This window comes from Tribolium madens, unplaced genomic scaffold, assembly GCF_015345945.1.
Source record: "Tribolium madens isolate multiple individuals breed KSU strain unplaced genomic scaffold, Tmad_KSU_1.1 Scaffold_20;HRSCAF=117;Tcas5.2_LG4, whole genome shotgun sequence".
NCBI classification, from domain to species: Eukaryota; Metazoa; Arthropoda; class Insecta; order Coleoptera; family Tenebrionidae; genus Tribolium; species Tribolium madens.
Genome location: NW_025400985.1, coordinates 7527868 through 7546976, shown reverse-complemented (window position 1 = coordinate 7546976; position 19109 = coordinate 7527868). Strand labels below are relative to the sequence as shown.

The 19109-nt window shown below is 39.1% G+C and overlaps 6 protein-coding genes across 8 annotated transcripts; 4 read left to right on the top strand and 2 right to left on the bottom strand.

Annotated features, from left to right (window-relative positions):
* Positions 1-16: 16 nt before the first annotated feature.
* On the top strand, positions 17-2559 carry LOC123004979 (protein daughter of sevenless). The gene is made up of 6 exons (XM_044398552.1): positions 17-394; positions 506-809; positions 857-1026; positions 1088-1440; positions 1486-1954; positions 2004-2559. The coding sequence occupies exons 1-6, from the start codon at positions 317-319 to the stop codon at positions 2337-2339; spliced, it is 1710 nt and encodes a 569-aa protein (XP_044254487.1). The 5' UTR covers positions 17-316; the 3' UTR covers positions 2340-2559.
* A 950-nt stretch (positions 2560-3509) lies between these two features.
* On the top strand, positions 3510-6570 carry LOC123005332 (hornerin-like). The gene is made up of 4 exons (XM_044399021.1): positions 3510-4065; positions 4113-4940; positions 4998-5162; positions 5214-6570. Exons 1-4 carry the CDS (start codon positions 3574-3576, stop codon positions 6447-6449), a joined length of 2721 nt encoding a protein of 906 aa, XP_044254956.1. The 5' UTR covers positions 3510-3573; the 3' UTR covers positions 6450-6570.
* Positions 6571-6711: 141 nt separating this feature from the next.
* Positions 6712-12517, top strand: LOC123005713 (transmembrane protein 131). The gene is made up of 15 exons (XM_044399596.1): positions 6712-6881; positions 6974-7029; positions 7095-7114; positions 7169-7243; positions 7308-7431; positions 7483-7596; positions 7647-7769; positions 7819-8266; positions 8338-8597; positions 8644-8820; positions 8875-9099; positions 9152-9343; positions 9392-9608; positions 9659-12138; positions 12189-12517. Exons 1-15 carry the CDS (start codon positions 6788-6790, stop codon positions 12279-12281), a joined length of 4698 nt encoding a protein of 1565 aa, XP_044255531.1. The 5' UTR covers positions 6712-6787; the 3' UTR covers positions 12282-12517.
* Positions 12518-12601: 84 nt separating this feature from the next.
* LOC123005715 (nucleosome assembly protein 1-like 1) lies at positions 12602-14373 on the bottom strand. 2 transcript variants are annotated; one of them, XM_044399602.1, is made up of 3 exons: positions 14214-14373; positions 13405-14011; positions 12602-13350 (listed from the first exon to the last, which is right to left on the bottom strand). In XM_044399602.1, exons 2-3 carry the CDS (start codon positions 14005-14007, stop codon positions 12811-12813), a joined length of 1143 nt encoding a protein of 380 aa, XP_044255537.1. In that variant the 5' UTR covers positions 14008-14011; positions 14214-14373; the 3' UTR covers positions 12602-12810. The 2 variants fall into 2 exon arrangements, with proteins under 2 accessions (XP_044255537.1, XP_044255538.1); XM_044399603.1 differs by lacking the exon at positions 14214-14373 and having other exon boundaries at positions 13405-14124.
* Positions 14374-16058: 1685 nt separating this feature from the next.
* Positions 16059-18239, bottom strand: LOC123005716 (histone deacetylase 8-like). Of its 2 annotated transcripts, none has more exons than XM_044399604.1 (5): positions 17384-18239; positions 16999-17336; positions 16842-16948; positions 16328-16791; positions 16059-16280 (listed from the first exon to the last, which is right to left on the bottom strand). In XM_044399604.1, exons 1-5 carry the CDS (start codon positions 17465-17467, stop codon positions 16143-16145), a joined length of 1131 nt encoding a protein of 376 aa, XP_044255539.1. In that variant the 5' UTR covers positions 17468-18239; the 3' UTR covers positions 16059-16142. The 2 variants fall into 2 exon arrangements, with proteins under 2 accessions (XP_044255539.1, XP_044255540.1); XM_044399605.1 differs by having other exon boundaries at positions 17394-18238.
* Positions 17564-18931, top strand: LOC123005717 (beta-1,3-galactosyltransferase 5). Its single transcript, XM_044399606.1, has one exon. It carries the CDS (start codon positions 17702-17704, stop codon positions 18824-18826), a length of 1125 nt encoding a protein of 374 aa, XP_044255541.1. The 5' UTR covers positions 17564-17701; the 3' UTR covers positions 18827-18931.
* Positions 18932-19109: the final 178 nt, after the last annotated feature.

The window sequence follows — 19109 nt, the reverse complement described above, 5'->3', positions numbered from 1 at the left end:
AAAGTAAAAAACCCTAGATATAATTAACTTCAGTTTTCTTGGAAAATTATTAATGAGATGTAATTTTAATTACAAAATTGTTTCATTAGTTTACTATCACCTCTTGGGTTACAAAAGTGGGGTCAAATGCGTTATATTGTGGTTAAGTTGTGATAAAAATGTTGGGCGTGGAGGGTACTTTCCGTGCGTCATGTTGGCCGTCTTGAAATGAAAGTGATTAGTCGAGGAATCTGTCTTATTAATAATTTTGACGGTACAAGAGTTAGTCATCGTTCGTTAAATATGTGAGACGAAGGATTAATTTAAAATCTTGAAAATGGCACAAAGTGGTCAAGAGGTTGTTTTCGAAGGTTGGTTAACGAAATCTCCTCCAACCAAACGTATATGGCGAGCGGTAAGTAAAAAATCCCCCGATTTGATAAAAGAACGCATTTTCCTCGTATTTTATCAGCTGTAAATGTAAACTAAACAAACGAATGATTCATGCTGTTACTAACATTTGCAGAGGTGGCGAAGACGATGGTTTTCACTTAAACATTCCGGAGAGATTCCAAACCAATTTATACTAACCTATTATGCAGACAGAAATTGCAGAAAATTAAAAGGATTCATTAATTTGGACGACTGCGAGCAAGTTGACTTGGGATTAAAACTTGACGAACGAAAACTTAAATTTGACCATGTTTTCGATATTAAAACACCAACACGTACTTATTATTTAGCCGCGGATTCAGAAAGTGAAATGAAATCATGGGTCAACTGCATCTGTAAAGTGTGTGGCCTTAAATCAACTAGTGATGAGGAAGACTGTAAGTCACAAAATCGCAGTTTTTCATTTTTCAAGGTTATGTTTTAGTGCATGTGTCAGACACCAACACTATTGACAGGGATATAACCTTTTGCGAGGAAAAAGACAACAAAAGGCATGCAAACAATGAAACCCCACCCATTTCACCAGTCAGTACTAGTCCCTACATCCCAATTTCTGAATGCATTACCGGAAAAACCCCAATTTTAACCCCCCTGGTACGTCAAAATTCGCCATTTTGTTGTTACAGTTTGACGTCTAAAATCACTATATTTTTAGGATTTTAAGGCTCTTTTACAACAAAACATGAAAAATAACATAACGCATATGAATCAAACTTATGGCATTTCACAACGAAATTATCTAAATTATGTGAATGATATGCAAGATCCGCGTTTTTACGACTGTCCACGTGTTCTCTCGCCCAATCAAGACGCTAACAATAAGAAAAACATTTCTCCATTGCAAAGCCCCACAGATACTGAAAGTATTTTAACTGATGACGACATGGCTGATGTTAACGTTGTAGTAAAACAGATTTTCACAAAAAGTAAAATCCAGGCACCGCCAAGGCCGCCGAAGTCGTCACATGTGGCGCCCTCTACTTACATCAATCTCACTATTAAGAACGAGTAAGTATCGTGTTTGTGACTTAAGGGGGCTATATTTTTGTTTAGGATCCACGACGAAGACAAGAAACCAGTCCAGGGGATTATAACCGACGACATGTACGACTTTCCACGCTCTCATCAGATTACAGAGGCCGAAACTGTACGAAATATGTTACTACGGAGGCACTGTTACAATAATGCCGCACCTGCTAAGGTCGAAGGTCAAATATTTCGGTATGACATATCCCCCAAACCGTCTACGAGTACGAATCAAGTGTTCCGATACGACGCTGAAGATATCGGGGATGAACCGGCGTCCCCTTTGTCTCAGAGCTCCTCCACGACGGCTTATTCTAACCTCCCGAGTCCTCTTTTAGCCGACAATCAACTAATGCCCCCTCCGATAGTCAACCGAGACCTCAAACCTAAAAGGAAACTTTCTGATTCGCTGTCATCTTCGTCCAATCCCGAGCCATCTTCGCCGAGAGGAGCGCCATCTGTCGACCGGAAATTAAAACCACCGACGCCGCTTCAGGTAATTTTGTATGGGTTGTTGGTGACACTATTTAAATTTGTTTTAACAGGATGCTCAAAAGGTGAAATTGGATGATAAGAGTCCAACGGGGCGAAGGCGGGCGGCACCGAGTCCCACAATCGGGCTGGGTAGGTCCCATGAGAGTCTCCTTTCGCAAAGTAACCAAGAAGAGCAGATTTACCACTATTTACCCGTCAAGATGCAATATCTGGATTTGGATTTGGAGTGCGGGCCGAATTTGAATTCGAGCACGGATAAAGTGCCCTCAAAGTCTTCGGGGGCGAACACTGTTTATAAAAAAGTCGATTTTGAGAAAACTGAGGCATTTAATCTTACGAGAAATAATTTGGAGAAGGAACGCAAAGAGCCAATTTTTAAGAAGTGATGGTGCAATTTATCACGTTTTTATCACTAGATTTTTTGATAAAGCTTTAATGTTGTTTTAATTAAGTGGCCATCTTATGAAAATTCATATCATGTATTATATTAGAGTAAGTAATATTTTTATATTCTACAATGTCATGATAAGGGTGTAGATAAGTCTTACAAATTTTAATGTTGTTATACAAAACCAAGTACGGAATAAATATAGTATTACAAATAAAGGCTCTTATTTTAACGCCTGATGAATCCCATCTTTGCATAATTGAGATTTCGTATTATTTTCAGAACATCGCATTACGAGTCAATGAGCATTTTTACGTAATCGGCAAACCGGAATAAAATCAAACTAATGAACTATGAAATTTTCTATTAAGTATTGCTATCGCCATTTCATGGAAATATAATTGAGTTAGGAGTTGACACAATGATTAAAATCTCTTTTCCGACACTCATATTATTCATAATGCAAAAAATTAAGATCTACTGAGAGGTTTAAGAAATGCAAAACGTTAAAAATTTTCATCCAGTATCTAAGATAATGAAGTTTGTCACGAAACAAAATGTTTTTGATTAAGAATTAAATTTTGAAGCTGTGTGTTGTGGTACTAGTAAACAATTTTCAAAACCACCTAGACCCTAACTAAAGTTGCTTTTCGACGTATATGTAAGAAATAATACAATTACGGTGTTAAATTGCCCTAACGTCAAAAAAACGAATATTTTGTTAAATTATGTGGAAATTAAGTTCGCATAAGGCAAGTTTTTGCCGATACGGTTGAACTATTTCCTTGTTTTCAAGCCACACTAATTCACTTTATCCCCATTTTGAAATGTGCAAAATTTAAAAAGGGCTTATTATGTCACGAATGCAATTTTATATCCTCTGTTACATCACATTTCTGGTGGCCACCGGACAAAATCAGAGAAAGTCGTTTTATTTCAGAAACTCAACGAAATCATCCATAAAATCCGATGAAACACGGCTTCTAATTTAGAAAGTATAAAAACACAAACGATAGTGAAATAAGGCGTCTTATTGTTGACACCGATGCCCAATTGATTATGAAGTAAAATGTAAATTCTGTTACCGTTTTATTTTTAATTTGCACGCCTTATGGATGTATTACACTATTATAGCTCCTTGTATAACATTAAAAGGAGAGAAGACGTATAAAAGCGCTAGTTGGCGTCACAATTCATCAGTTTTGCTCTTGATGGTCTCTTAGTTTTAAAGGATGTGGGGTGGTATTAACATCAGCAGCTGGGGGCTGCTGGTGGTGACTTTACTTTTGTTCAGTGATGTGTTTGCGAGGGTTATTAATGACATGGAAGGGGCTGCAGCGGAGCCCCGACCAGTTTTTGTTGAACTTCCCAAACATCCAGTGAGTCTTCCTCTTGTGTATGAAGTGGGTACTCCCTTATCGGATGCTAGTGAAAAAGTTGAGAAAGTTCTTAGAACCCCTTTGGCCTTTTCATACAATAAGAGAAAGAAACAGAAACCAAACGTGGATTCTAAACCCGACGAGACCATCGTAGAGTTTTACGGACAGAAAAGATTGATTGGGGATGAAAAAGGACGCTCGAGTTTAGAGTATGATGACACAGAGGGCGGCGCAGGGGACGCGGGGGAAACTACTAAACAGTTGGAGGACTACGTCAGAAAAACTAATCGTAAAGATGAGGAAGATTTGGTAGAGAAGGCCAAAGCCATTGCGGATAATGTTAAGGTATTTTTTTGGTTTCCGTATCTTTGAGATTAATTCGGATTTTATAGAGCCATTTTTTTGAAGTTGAGGACAAAAATCAGGATCATGATGGGCATGAAGAAGTACATGAAGATGCGGATGTGTATCAAGGGAAAGTTGGGAGGGTTATTGAGGAGAATTCTCCTGAAGAAGAGGAAGAAAGGAAAAAGAAAGTAAAAAGGAGGAGGAAGAATCGTAATGGCAAATTGAAGAAACGTAGAAATAAGAAAGTGTTTAATGAAAATGAAGAAGATACACAAGATAAAGAAAGTAAAGATGTACAAGCGATACAAGAAAGTGCTTCTGAAGGACATGAAGATATTGAAAGTGATCATAGTGCATATTATCATGGAGGAGGTGGCGGCGGTCACGGACACGGCCATGAAGGTGGCGGTGGAAGCCATGGTCATGGAGGCGGTGGTGGACATGGACATGGAGGAGGAGGTGGTGGACATGGGCACGGAGGAGGAGGAGGAGGTGGCGGAGGTGGACATGGACATGGAGGAGCAGGGGGAGGAGGAGGAGCACATGGGCATGGAGGAGGAGGAGGTGGACATGGAGGTGGAGGAGGTGGACATGGAGGTGGAGGTGGCGGTGGGGGCCATGGTGGTAATGGAAAATTTGAAAAAGGAGGTGGTAAAAAACACAGTTCCGAGCATCATGGGAGTCATGGTGAAAAAGGTGATAAAGGTTATAAAGGTCACCACCATTACGACAAGGGAGAGAAAGGGCATCACGATAAAGAAGCACATAAAGGCAAATACAAAGACGAAGGAGGATCTTCAAAGAAACATCATGAAGAAGCTGGGCATTTTGGGGAACATTCTAAAGGAGAGAAGGGAGAAAAGGGCGCTAAAGTGAGTAATTTTATTATTTTAATGAGAAATATTTACCTGTTATTGTTTGGTTTATAGTATTACGAAGATGGAAAACATAGCAAGGGTCATAGTACCAAGGGAGAGCATAATGTTCACAAAAAGGATGAATATGAGAAAAAACAAGAATTTTACGATGAACATCATGAAGGTGGAGAACATGAAAAACATGGAGGATTCCATGATGACCATCATTACGAAAAGGTTTGTTTATTTTGTGATTAATGATGAAAGAAATGTTAATTATTTCCTCAGGGTGGACACGAAAAAGGTGGTCACAAAAAAGGCGGTCATCATGAAGATCACTATGGAAAGAAAGGCCATCATGAAAAAGGAAGCCATCATCATGAAGACAAAGGACACAAGAAAGCTGGAGGTCATGATGTTCATCATGATCATGTTGATAAACATGCAAAGAAAGTAGATAAGAAAGGAGGGAAGAAATGGAGCTTCAAAAAGAGTTCGGGAACTGGTGGCGGTGGAGGAGGTGGCGGCGGGGGTCATGGCCATGGAGGTGGCGGCGGTCATGGACACGGAGGCGGCGGCAGCGGCGGCGGTGGTCATGGACATGGAGGAGGTGGCGGCGGCGGTCACGGTCATGGACACGGAGGAGGAGGTGGCGGCGGCGGCGGTCACGGTCATGGACACGGAGGAGGTGGCGGTGGACACGGTCACGGAAGCGGAGGTGGTGGTAGCGGCCACGGACATGGACACGGAGGTGGTGGCGGTGGCCACGGACATGGCCACGGAGGAGGAGGGGGAGGCGGAGGCCATGGTCACGGACATGGTGGCGGCGGAGGCCACAGTCATGGGCATGGAGGCGGAGGTGGTGGTGGTGGCCACGGACATGGACACAAGCATGGTGGCGGCGGCGGTGGCCACGGCCATGGACACGGAGGAGGGGGTGGAGGCGGTGGCGGCGGAGGACATGGGCATGGAGGCGGAGGTGGTGGCGGCGGCCATGGACATGGAGGAGGAGGCGGTGGCCACGGTCATGGAGGTAAAAGTGGTGGCGGTCACGGTTATTCTGTTCATGAAAAAGGTAATGTCGGAGCAGGCGGAGGTCATTGGGGCAGTAAACATCATGGAGGAGGAGGTGGAGGTGGTGGCGGTGGTCATCATCACCATTCTGCTCATTTGGAAGCTCTTGATCGCATTAGCGATGATAGAGAACATGATGAAAGTCATGCTGATGAACATGTGGAAGTTGAGAGCGATGTTGCTATTGTTCCTGACGAAAATTTGGATGATGACGGTCATGAGATTGTTCAAGAAAACGACCATGAGGGTCATGTTAGTGATCACTTAGATGAAGATCACAGCGAAAGTGTTAGTCAAGAAGCAGAAGTTGATAAAGAAAATACCAACGAAGATTTAGGAGCTCATGTTAACGAACCTTTAGATGAACCTTTAGAAGATCATGCCAACGAAACTTTAGAAGATCATAGCGATGTTGAAGTAGAGCACGAAGAAGAAGTTGAAGAAAGCTAAGTAGAGAATTAGGTGCCTGAAAATTGTTATTCTAGTTGTAAACAATGTGTATATTTAATGACTTGTAAATTTAATATAGGTGTTATGTCGTTGTTATTATATTTTATATTAAATTGTATTATAAAATAATCTTATTTTTTTTATTTAGTCGTATCTTGTTTTTTTCAAGAAAAATCTTTTCGCTATTGTCAGATTTCGCAGGTACTAAAATTCTTCGTATTAAAAATTCTCCAACTCTTAAATTTTTTAAAGTCAGTGAATGACAGATAAGAGATTACAACAATTCTCGAACTTACGGTGCAAAAATATTATAAATAAACGATATTACAAATGTCAAAATGTTTAGGTATTCGTTATCGTGGTATATTTTTGCATTCACACTATTGGAATCAATAATTAACACACATTTAACAGTTCATGACAGCAATCATGGTAAGTTGTTCACACATTTGGACCCCTTCAAAGTACAGAAATTGTCTTTTAACGATATTTAAACACAAAACATGATATTAATACAATTTTAGGTTTTATCACAAACAATCAGAGGTACTTCGACAACGATCTCAGTGTTATCCAAGAGGTAAGTTCAAATTTCATTACATAAATTCTTATTTATTTCAAACTTATTTTTTGTTTTTATTGCAGGAAATTACATCCGGATTGAGGTAGATTGATTATATACACGATACTGTTCTTATATTACATAAATTTTTTTGTAGGTCATCAAGAATTAATGACGCAAATCTTAAATTACAACTCAAGTTTGAGCCTGAATTTCTTGATTTTAAATACAGGCACGTAATTAAAACTCAAATTCAAATAATTGGAATTTCTCCTACCTAATTGAGACATTTTTAGACCTTTGGGAGTTCCTCATTTAGAAAAAGTTACGTTATTTAATATTGATAACAACAAAAGTATTGATATGACTTCAATTTCGGGAAGTACAGTGCATTTTCATAGTTCTTTTTTTGAGGATAAGGTTAGCAAATAAGTTAAAAAGATTCAGATTTTTAAATTAATTTTCTTTCAGAAAATTCCACCTCTTGGTAACACTACGTTCAATGTAGTTTTTCTGGGACGTGAGGAAGGTTATGTAGAAAGCAATTTATTTATTCACACCACTGAGGGCCACTTCAAATATAACGTATCCGAAAATCTTCCAAAAAAATCTCAATCACATGTTTGTAATTGTAGGTCAAAGGTTTAAGCATTTACAGCCCCTATAGACTTCGCCCTATTGTGGGCATAAAACTGCCAATAAATGCTTCATTCTCTCCTCTAATCTACATGCACAATCCCCACACTCAACCCATTCAAGTAAGTCTCAAAACAACCCTCAAACAACTTTCAGCAAATACATTTTTAGATAGTGGAAGTGTACAGCAGTGGCGGCGACTTTCACCTCGAGCTTCCCACCGGCGAGCTCGAGGGCCCCAAAGACATGTGGGAAATCCCCCCGCTGCAAACCAAAGCCGTAATTCGCGTTCGGTTTCAAGCGAAATCTGAACAAAATCACACAGCTTATGTCAGAATCAAAGTCAACAGTAGTGAAGAAATACTTGTCGTGCCATTAGAAGTTGAAGTTTCAGCAGACGGGGGCATCTTTGACCCCCAAGGGAGTATAGATTTCGGAATTGGGGGCAACTTAGATTCACCCAAAACAGTCGAATTGTGTATTTTTAATCCCTTAAAGAAGGCCGTGAGGATACACAGCGTTGATGCTTCTTCCAATTCAGTGAAGGTCGATTTTGAAAATGTAAAAATTATGCCCACGAAAAATGGTTGTGTTAAAATTGGCACTGTCACTTTGGATTGTAAGTATATTCGGTTATGGTGTGGGTAAAAAAATTGGCCATGAAAAATAATTTTCTATAAACTTTCTCAGGGAAAAGTGCTTTCAAATCGCAGGAATTTTTTGGCAAAATTACAATAAAATATAGGAATGGTAAAAGTAAAACGGAAATTCCGTACTATTTAACCGTTTTAGAAGGTGGTATTACCTACGACCCGCTTGTTACACGATATTTTATCAATGACAAGTCTGAAGGTTTAGCTTCGAGGAGTTTTAAAGTGAAGAATAATTTTTTGTCTCCAGCCAGAATAATTAATTTTACACTAAACGAAGATGCACAAAACTATTTTAAAGTGAGTTTTTGTGGAGTCTTTCTCGGCTATACATTTCTTATTTCAGATTGAAAATTTTAAACCAATTTTACTCAAACCTCAGCAGGAGTCAACAATTTTTACCATCAAACTAAAAAATGGAATTCAAATCACCGATTTGAAAGTCAATTCGAATATAATTATTAAAACGAACGTTTCGGAGCTTTTCATACCTCTTTTGAGCTACAATGGGAAACTACAAGTGGTATTTTATGAAATTTCTGTGTTTATTCGATCAAACATTTTTTTTTTTTTTTAGTATTTACCTTTCAAAAGTAAAGATTATTCGCTCGATCTTGGTTTAATTAGCTTCGATGCGACCAAAGAAATATTTTTCCTCATCGCTAACACAAATCCGGTCACTATATCAATAAAAAACGTCAAAACCTCAATTCCTATGACAAGTGCTGTACTGTTGGGTTGTGCCAGAGGTGACCACAATGCAGCTTTACTTCAAGTGACGTTTCAAAATTTAACGAAATGCGTAAGTCGGGAAAGGCCCGAAAGCACTGAAACGAATCAGACTTTTATTCCAGAATTCGTTAAAAACGACCGAATATGCGGTGATACGTCTCACAGTTCAAACGTTCAATGCTGAAGGCCAAATCTGGGGAGACGTCCAGATTGAAACTCAGTATGAGAATCTTTCAGTCCCTGTGCACTTTAAAGTAGCTTCTGGAAAGCTCGAAATAGGGCCCGATAGACTCGTTTTTGACCAGTGTTTTCCGGTATTTTTTTACAAAGTGGTAGAAAAAATTTCTATGTGACCATTTCAGGGTAAAATATGCTCACACCCGTTACGAGTTCATTCGACTTTCAATGATCCGATGATAATTGAAGAGATAATAAGTTTGCCACCAGATAAACGACTGAGTAGCAAACATTCAGGTCATATTTTGGCCCGTGCGACCAAAGTGATAGGACATTTGTACCTAGATCCGACCCTGGGTTGCGGTAACGAGTGTTACACCGGTCTACAGCACGACACGACAGGTAATTGCTTGATTGTCAAACGTTGTGCTTTCTGATTGGTTAGTTTGTAGCACAATGGCTGAAAACGCTAAGTCTTTCGAAATCCGTTTCCGATTTCGATTTGAATCTAGTCAACGTTTTTTATAATAGGTATTTAAATTTTACCGCCAATGGTTCGAAACGTTGGCAGAATTTGACACTGAGGCTTGACACTTCCGAAGTAAGGGGTCACATTTTTAAAACTAGGGTCAAGATGAGTTGGCCTAGTCTTATAGTCGAACAAAATTTGGAAAATAAGTCGATTTTTACGTTCCCTCTGACCCAAATCGGGAACATTTCGTATAGAAACATAACTATACGAAATCCGGCAAGTTACAACCTTGTAATCCAGTTGGTTATGGACAAGACATACCCCGATATTCGGTTATTAACCGAAGGACTCCCCTCGAATTTTATCCCAAACGGATATAATGAGAACAAAGTTAAACACGGATTTTTCTTTCACGAAAGTTCGAAAAAACATTATTACGACTTGAGCGACAGTCTAAACTTAAAAATACACGAGGAATCAATTCCGATTTTGTTAAATCCGGGCGAGAATTTCACATTCACAGTCGGTTTTAAAAGCGAAGATACTGAACCCAACGCGGCTCTCATCTTTATTCGAAACAATTTGACAATCCTCGAAGTTGTCAAATTGCTGGGACAGGGGGCGCACCCACAATTCAAATTCGGTAATCGCAAACCCGGTTCAGTTCAACCGCTTTCGTTTGAACTTACCGAAAAACATTTGAAAGATTGCGAAAAAGAGAAACAGTACAGAAATCCATCACCGAATTTGAGCGTGAAAAGGTCATTCACCGCGCGAAATATCGGCGATGTAACCATTTATATAAATGCGTTTTTTATAAACGATTTGCCTTGTGAGGGTTACGGTTTTAAGATACTTAATTGCGTCCCGTTTATCTTGCATCCCAATGGGACTAAAAAAATCGACATTGCTTTTACCCCGGATTTGACACTTTCGAAAGTCACCCGGATTCTAGTTTTAGACACGAGTCTCAATTTTCCAGTTAATTATACATTGCACACGACTATACCCCCGTATTATTTGGGGCTTTGTTCGAGTTTGATTATGAGGCCGAGTTGGGAGAGCTATTTGAGTTTTGTTGCGATCGGGTTTATGTTTTTGCTGTTTGTATTTATTGTTTTGTTGGCAATAATGGATGCGGAAAGGATTAAAAAACAAACGATTAGTGCCCTAATGACGCCGAATAATTTAACGGCACAGCCGGTACTAGACTTAAGGTTAGTTGGGCAACAAACCAGGGCTGAAATTCGGTCCAATAAAACCGAAGATAAGAAAATTGACCAACAAAAGAACGTCGATAAGAGTCCGAATGAGGGGAAAACAAAAGACGGGGAGAAATACACGGTACTTGTCCCCACAACCGGTAAAAGTAAGAAAAAACTGACGAAAAAATGTAGTAACGAGTTAGATAAGAATGAGAGTGACGCACAAAAGAAGTCAAACGAAGTACAAAGTAAGAAAAAGTTTGTTGAGGTAAAAAATGAGGAGAAAAGAACGAGCGTCAGTATTACAAAAGCTGAGAAAAAGCCAACTCAAGTGTGTAAAAAAGTTACCAAAAATACTATTGTACCTGTTTACGAAGAAGAAACTTCGTCCACTACGACTGACTCTAGCAGCAATAACGAAGAAAACGATAAAGAAACTGACCAAAGAAACTCAAAAGTTTGCTCAAAGACCAAGACTTCATGCACTTCCAAACCTGAGACGCCCCCAGTTGAAGAAAAACCCCATCAGAAAATCGAACGTAAAAAATCGGGCCCCAAATTGGCCCTGAAGAAAGAAACCGACAAGCCTGAAACGAAATTCAAGTCACACAAACCAAAAAAAGACCGACAACATTTGAGTAAGAAACTATCAGGAGACAAGAATTTTAAAATGGAGAAACGGGAAAGTCCTCCAGTGAGAGTGAGCCCCCCGATCACGTCTCCGATGTGGGGCGAAAACCGGGCGACTTTCAGCGATGTGGTGGCCAGGGATAGTGTTGCCAACACGCGACCCTTGTCACAAATTCAAACTAACAAACCGACGATGTACGTGGAGCCCTACAAGCAGACTTCGGCCGAGTTGGGGCCTATAGGGTCTCGCCGGATCGATTTCTGGCAAGATGAAACACTTGAAGATTCGAATAGTTATTTTTCGAATTCGTACGAGGCTAATCCGAATTTTTTTGAAGATTTTGTGGGCGGCGAGAATTGGGGGCAGAGTCCCATGATGGGGCTGTTTGAAGGAACGGAGAGCGAGCGAGGGGTGACTGATCCGTGGAGTTTGGGCACTAGTGTTTGGGATTCGTTTTATTCGTCCTTAGGGGAGAACCTGGGAGTGGGACAACAGCAACAACAGTCGGGGTACCTGTGGGGCTCGTCGCCGGTGTGGCAGCCGTGGGCCCCTACGGAGCCAAAGACGCCCACAAGGACACCACCAGGGTTCGATGCATTTGCACAAAGGAAGAGTGAGGAGGAGGTAAGAAAAAAATTATTCGTGGTAGGTTTGTGTGAATTTGGATGTTGTAGGTGGTGCCACAGCAGAGGGAGACTTACAACCCCTTTGGAACAAGTAATATTTGGACACAACAGCAAAATCCGTGGAATTACCAAGGGCAATGAATAGATCACGTGTCTAGGGTTCAGTTTTGTTTTTCGTCGGCCATTTGCACTTAACGTGGTTTTTCTTCATTTTTTGTTGAAGACTGTGCGTAATTGGATAATACTCATTTGTTGTAGGGACCCTAATACAAAATTCAACTTTTGTCAGTGATCAATACTGTAATTTATTTATTGTTCCGCAGGTCTTTTGAGTAAAATTTTGAGTAAAAAAAAAAAAATAAATGTTACAATTGAAATAATACTTTTATTATTCCATTTGAGTGTGGTTAAAGTAAAATTTATAGATTCTCACCTAAAGGAAATGTTCTGTAAACAATGCATTTTTCTTTAAAAAAATTGTTTATTTTGCAAAATAGTACAAATCAATTTGGAAAACTCTGAGAGCGATTTCCCGAAAGAAACCTCGCCTATAACGGTCCATAAAACCTTTATCATCAACAATAGTTTTCCAACCAGTTCTAACAATTTAGACAGAAAAAATTAAATAAGTTACAATTAAAAGCGAGGAAATAGGAAGTAAATGGCCCACTTATTGCTGTTTACAATTCGCATCCCTGGCCGCCTTATCGTTGTCGTCTTTATCTGAATCGCTCTCTTCAGTTGTATCCTCCAGATCATCATCATCCTCGTAATCATCATCTTCATCTTCAATTGCTTCCCCTGTATAGAACAGGACGGCCCTCGGCACAATCCTCTCCCTTATATAATGCCCAATCTCAAAATCGGTGGTGAGTAATTGACGCAACTCGTCGTCGATTTCTTCCCCTTTGGCGTTCTCGGGAAGTTCAGGCGGTGCGAAAAAATTGAAGAACGAGTCATTCTGAACGGTTTTCGTCACCGTACGGACCACGCCACGACTCTTGTGCTTCTGCTTCTTCTTCACGGTTTTCAGCGTCACATTCATTCCTTTATTCCAGTTGATGGTGCAACCTTTGCATTTGTAAATTTCTGGACCTTCGAAATTGAAAGGATCATCTTCCTCAGGCTCACATTTCATGAAATATTCTTTCGTAAGGACTGAATTCGTGAAGTAGGGGTTGGGCGAGAAGTGGAATGATAAAGTAAAACTCTAAAAAAATAATAAAACATTCAGTTTTACTAAGAATCACACCACGTTACTTACCATTGGGCTTTCTGAACAGTCAACTTTGATGTCTTGCAGGTGGCTGAGGATGGGTTCATCAGGAGGCTGTATCATCTCTGACAAAAGATTAACATTCTGGAAAATAGTCAACCAGAAATTGGGTATTCCTGTAGGGTCCGCTACGTCGTTAGTTTCGGGGTTTTTGGGTATAATCTCAGGCGTTTTTTCCTCCTCGATTTTAGCTTTATTCTTAAGTTGATTTCCCAGAGTTTCCTCTTCATCATCTGAAGGCCATTGAGATTCTTCCTCTGTGGGCTCGTAAGCCCCAGTCACGATAGTATTCCTTTTTTCGTACATCGGCACGTACAATTTATGGTATTTACACTCTAGCGCGTGCACTTCTGCGAAAAACTTGGCCTCGATGTTGGTCGTCTCCAACTGCAGCTTCTTTAGAGCCTTGATCCTCCGCTTGACGGCCGGGGGCACTTGCCCCAACTTATCGGCATTCCTCTGACTCTCCAGCGACGCCAAAACGTTGGTGAAGTCCATAAACTTGTTGGGGGTCTTCTGTTCGGCCTCCTCCTCCTCGAGCGAAGAATCCTCCAGCGACTCGTCCACTTGATCCGCTTTTGTAGTTGCCATTTTTCTATGGAAGACAACTTTACGTGAGTTTTTTCAACGCAAAAACATCGTTTTCGCCGAAAAACACGTGCAAATTCGAACGTCAAAAACGTGAGTTTTTCGGAAAAGAAAGCAAAAATTGCGTCGCAGGCAACTACGACCGGCAAAAACGGCTTGTTGGAGAAAGATCAGCCCATGGATTAACGCAATTTATTGAATGTCTTTACCTTCTGCCGGGTGTTAGATGCTGGGAACACGAAGACAAGGGACACAGGCAGCGGCAACGATGAGAAAGAGAAAATTCGACACAGCTACGTCGCTACAAAGACGACTTCCTGCAGCTGCGCAGCGTTTGAATTTGGACCGGCGAAGTTTGGCAACAGCGCGATTCTGTTCTTTGTCCATACAACCATAAAAGTCAAATTGAGAGAGAGACACCAACTCATAGATGAACTGTTGAACCAATTTTTTACAATAAACTACACTCCATTTCAGTTGATAGTAGAATTTAATAAACAGGGTTTTTAGCGGTTTTACCAAAGATCAGTTGGCTCTCGTAGTCATGTTTTTCTACCTAATTTTTTAAAGGTGGCAGTAGTGTTTTTTTTTGTCTCACATTGAAATAAAGGTTATGCACTGTGTTGGGGTTTAATAAAATTTTAGGCACATTTTAGGGCGTTCCTTATTCAAAACATTCAAGTAATAAAAAACAATTTAAGCCTAAGCTTGTTTTTGGATGAAACATCAGTGATTATGTCCGATAAAAAAGTGTCGACCAAGTTAAAAGTTAGAACACCAAACCCAAGTCCACGAATTTTGTTCAAAACGTTGATCGAACCTCTGATGTGAAAGATTTGTAAGAAGAATAGTATATTAAAGTATAAGTTGCAGCACAAATTTGAAATTTCGAAACGAGCCGCGTAGCGGCGAGTTGAGGAACAAATGAGTGCTTGAAGAACCTTCTGCAACAAGTGCTTTATACTATTTTTTCTATTTTGCCGCTTTATATCATTTTATAAATTAAAAAACGAAAATTTATTTTTTTTCTAGAGAATTTTGCGAGGGTTGGCGACATTTAGGTATGTGGAATGACTTTAGACAGCTGTACAAAATAAAAATAATTCATATTTTCACATTTGAAAATTAATTGTGAAGAAAGTCCGTCACTAAAATTAAATTACCGCGAACGACTTATTCCAGCACTCAAATGACGTCATTTGGGTGCTGGAATAGACTTATTCTAACACCGAAATAGAAAAAGGCATATTCCTGCTAGAAACATGTCCATGTGTTTGTGACAGTTATCAATTTACAAATAAAACTTTTGAATGTTGCACAAAAAGTTGTTTCTTCTTAATAAATCAAAGATCATCGTTATTGATAATAACAAACACTATTTTAGCCATATCCATAGCATAGTTTTAATTAACAAACTTGTTATGAAACATACCTTGCATTTTGTACAAGGGTAATGTGCCTCACAACTTATTGTTCCCAACTGAAACGCAGTTGCCTCAAGGAAACCCTTAGTGGTACAGTGGTTTAGTTGTTAGACTAAAAACCGTAAAACCCTCCAAATATTCCGTAGCTATTTATATACCTATATTCCGTAGCTAACTTATACTGGATGGCAAGATTGTTTTATTACGTTTTGGTAAATTTAAAACGTTTGTTAAAGATAAATAGCATTGAATAAGTTACACTGTGACTTATTCAATGCTAATAATCACTATAGACAATCACAATTTTAGTTTTGTGCTTCAGTGATTGTGATACAGCGTGTTTTGGTGTTGGGCATGTTGAAGGATTAGCATAGGTAATTCTTATTATGACGATAAAAGCCGCAGTTCATCAAATCATTTAAAAGAATACAGGTCTGTAGACAAATCTACAGGTCTGTAGATAGATCTGTAGAGCTAACTACGGACTATAGATCTGTCTACAGGCCTGTAGATTTATATCTACAGACTAGATCTACAGGTCTGTAGATGTCTTCAAAGTGGCTAATGTAGGAACAGTACACAACGTAAGGAACGAAGTATATTGTTGGTTGCATAACAATGTTTTTTTTAATATTTTTTATTAATTAAAAAAAATTTAGGAGCAAATTTTACACATTAAATTAAAATAACACAGTAGTAACATAAGATTCCTAATTATGATTGCGCTTTTATAACTTCACAATAAGACACAACTGTTTTTAGCAACTTATTAATATAATCACCGGAATTAAAGTCTTTTTGTTTTCCGGGATCAATACGTAGCTCATAAGTGGGCCCATAGTTAATAAAAAACTGCAATTTAATTATTACACCCCTAATTACAGATATATTCCAATTACCTCGCTACTATCTGGAATATCATTATCTACCTCCTCTCCTAAGATTACCGAAGATAAATAAGTCCAAAGTCTGGCTGTGTTTGCAAAATTGTAACCGCCCCCGCCGCAAAAAATCGTGGGTTTGTCGTATTTGAGTACATTTTTTACGCATTCGCCTATTGTTTCTAGGGTCAGGTTGCTTTGACCAACTTCATCACCATTGAGGGAATCAGCCCCGCACTGTACAACAAAGGTTTCCGGTTGAAAGGCTTCAACTATTTTTGGAAATGTGTTTTGGAAGACGTGAAGGTAAGTTTGGTCGCTAACCCCATCACAAAACGGAATATTTATTGAGAAGTATTGGCCTTTTGATGTGCCAACGTCGTCAAGAAGACCTGTGCCAGGATAAAAACCGGGAGCCTGTTTGTGGTAGGAAAGAGTGAGGATTTTTTTGCTCAATTCAAAAGCGTTTTGGACGCCGTCTCCTGCGAATAATGAAATTAGGAAATGTTGTATTGCTCGGACAGTGCTGTACCGTGATGAATGTCTAGGTCTAGGTATAAAATTTTGCTGAATTTTTCTGTTAGTTTTTGTATGGCTAAAACAACGTCGTTCACGTAACAAAAACCAGCTGCTGAATCTCTAGAAAAGTTGTCTTGAATTATGAAAATAGCGTGAAGAGAATAAAATACCTCTGGGCGTGATGCCAACCCCCAAACCAATTTATCACAATTTTGTAGTCAGTCCTACATAAAACTTTAGCAGCAGTTATAGAACCACCTGCTATTGTTTTAATAAAGTCGTAATTATTCTTTAGTATAGGACAGTCATAACCTAAGCCAAATTCATGTTGTTCTTCATCATAGTCTTCATAACTGTCCAAGTGATTCACTTTTTTCAAAAAGTTTATGTAACTTGAAGAATGAAAAAGTTTGAGCTCATCTTCAGTTGCGTCACGGCTTTGAACAGTTAAAACTTTGTCGCTGTATAAAATTCGATATGAATTAATTAAATCTTGCACAATAGAAGCCTAAAATGTAATCCTTTAATCACACAATTTTTTTTTTATTCTAATACTCTTTTTAACATAGTCGGAAGTCGATCGCATTCACGCCGTAAATTGTCACTATAAATATAAACCACTTTTTTAGTCTCATTCATTTTATTTAAAATTTTTACAAAAATGTAATTACAAATTTGTGGTTATGTAAGGTGAGTGGCGCGAAATTAACAATCAAATGATGAATTTCTTTGAATTTATTATGTTGGCTCTACTGCCACATAAACATCAAAGAACATGTGAACATAACCTATAAGTTCTATAACAGTTTCTTCTTTTTTTGTGCCAAATTTAGTCAGTTTGGGGCTCTAGAAGTGTAAAATTATGACTCCATTATGGTTTTTGTCACCTCTTATATTAAACGACCTCATCTTATACTTATTGGTGCCGCATTAGCCGTATTGTTGCTATTTTCACTAAATGGCATTAAATTAAGGCCTGACGAACTCGAACTAGGATTGGAACCCGATACTGAGACGGCATGGAAGCCCCCATCACAGTTAATATCCGTAAAACATGATGTTAGAGCAAAAATATTCAATCTAACTCTGAAGTACATTTTGACGCCAGCCCCATGTCTCAATTTCGAAACCCTCGCTGTGATAATAGTAACATCCCATCACAACAACGTAGAGACCCGCAGTGCCATGCGTCGAGCCATTCCCCGTGAAGAATTGACAAAATTGGGACTAAAAAGAACATTTCTCGTGGGAGAATCCCCCGACAATATTTACATGAATCAAGCAGCTTTGGTGGACGAAAACCACCGTTTTGGAGACATCATCCAAGGCAACTTCATTGAAGACTATCGAAATCTAACATTCAAGCACTTAATGGGCCTGAAATGGGTAAGCGAGAACTGCCAAAACACCCAATATGTCATAAAAATGGACGACGATATTGTTATCAATGTTGGCAGCACTGTCCAACTTTTACGAAATTTGACTCTTCCAGCAGATTCCATTGCGGGGTATGTTTTGCGAGACATGACCCCTAAACGTGATCCCTCAAACAAATGGTACGTCACATCGGAAGAATATCACTTTGCTAAATACCCGTCGTTTGTTTCCGGTTGGTTCTACATCACTAGAGTTGGTGTGGCCTCCAGGTTGGTACTCCTGTCGCATTATTTCAAGTTTTTTTGGATTGATGATGTTTACGTGACCGGCATTTTGGCAAAAAATTTGAGACTGAGATTAATTGATTTAAAGAGGTATTTTACGGTTTTTCCGGAATTTTTGCAATGCTGCATTACCGACGTAAAGAGAAATCTAGAGTGTAACATCTTAGTAGGGCCCAACGGAGGCGATAGTAATCTTTTTTTTGAATTTAATGAAGCCATGAAATTGTGCGGAAAATGTGGGAAGAGAGATAAGCCGATAAATGAGACGTGCGTGGCTGAAAGAAAAATTAATCTTGGGAGAGGAAATGTCGTCATTCAGAATTATAGTTTACACTAACAAAAATACTATAAGTATTGTTATTTATTAATTTGACCTGTGACCAGACTAATATGTGATATATTTTATAAAGTAGTGTTTAATAAATAAATAGATTTTGTTATATGTTGCGAAATTTTAAATTTCCCTCGATTTCATTTTTGTGTGGCTGGTCATCGGTTCAAAAGCGTGGCAGCCGCTCACTTGATACTTAATTGCAAAATTGCTCAAATAAAAAAAACATTTTTATTCTGGGTCATAATTGTATTCTCCAATTGCGACAAAAATCGCAAAGAAACAGATT

Bases quoted from the DNA above. Each gene is read 5' to 3' on its own strand.
- LOC123004979 (XM_044398552.1), top strand. From the start codon at position 317: ATGGCACAAAGTGGTCAAGAGGTTGTTTTCGAAGGTTGGTTAACGAAA. The intron at 810-856 runs GTAAGTCACAAA...GTTATGTTTTAG, and splicing joins AACTAGTGATGAGGAAGACT to TGCATGTGTCAGACACCAAC. The intron at 1,027-1,087 runs GTACGTCAAAAT...CTATATTTTTAG, and splicing joins CCCCAATTTTAACCCCCCTG to GATTTTAAGGCTCTTTTACA.
- LOC123005332 (XM_044399021.1), top strand. From the start codon at position 3,574: ATGTGGGGTGGTATTAACATCAGCAGCTGGGGGCTGCTGGTGGTGACT. The intron at 4,066-4,112 runs GTATTTTTTTGG...CGGATTTTATAG, and splicing joins CCATTGCGGATAATGTTAAG to AGCCATTTTTTTGAAGTTGA. The intron at 5,163-5,213 runs GTTTGTTTATTT...TTATTTCCTCAG, and splicing joins ATGACCATCATTACGAAAAG to GGTGGACACGAAAAAGGTGG.
- LOC123005713 (XM_044399596.1), top strand. From the start codon at position 6,788: ATGTTTAGGTATTCGTTATCGTGGTATATTTTTGCATTCACACTATTG. The intron at 7,770-7,818 runs GTAAGTCTCAAA...ATACATTTTTAG, and splicing joins CCCACACTCAACCCATTCAA to ATAGTGGAAGTGTACAGCAG. The intron at 9,609-9,658 runs GTAATTGCTTGA...GTTAGTTTGTAG, and splicing joins TCTACAGCACGACACGACAG to CACAATGGCTGAAAACGCTA.
- LOC123005715 (XM_044399602.1), bottom strand. From the start codon at position 14,007: ATGGCAACTACAAAAGCGGATCAAGTGGACGAGTCGCTGGAGGATTCT. The intron at 13,351-13,404 runs GTAAGTAACGTG...TTATTTTTTTAG, and splicing joins ACTGTTCAGAAAGCCCAATG to AGTTTTACTTTATCATTCCA.
- LOC123005716 (XM_044399604.1), bottom strand. From the start codon at position 17,467: ATGAATGAGACTAAAAAAGTGGTTTATATTTATAGTGACAATTTACGG. The intron at 17,337-17,383 runs GTATTAGAATAA...ATTACATTTTAG, and splicing joins TTCCGACTATGTTAAAAAGA to GCTTCTATTGTGCAAGATTT. The intron at 16,281-16,327 runs GTAATTGGAATA...ATTAAATTGCAG, and splicing joins ATATTCCAGATAGTAGCGAG to TTTTTTATTAACTATGGGCC.
- LOC123005717 (XM_044399606.1), top strand. From the start codon at position 17,702: ATGGTTTTTGTCACCTCTTATATTAAACGACCTCATCTTATACTTATT.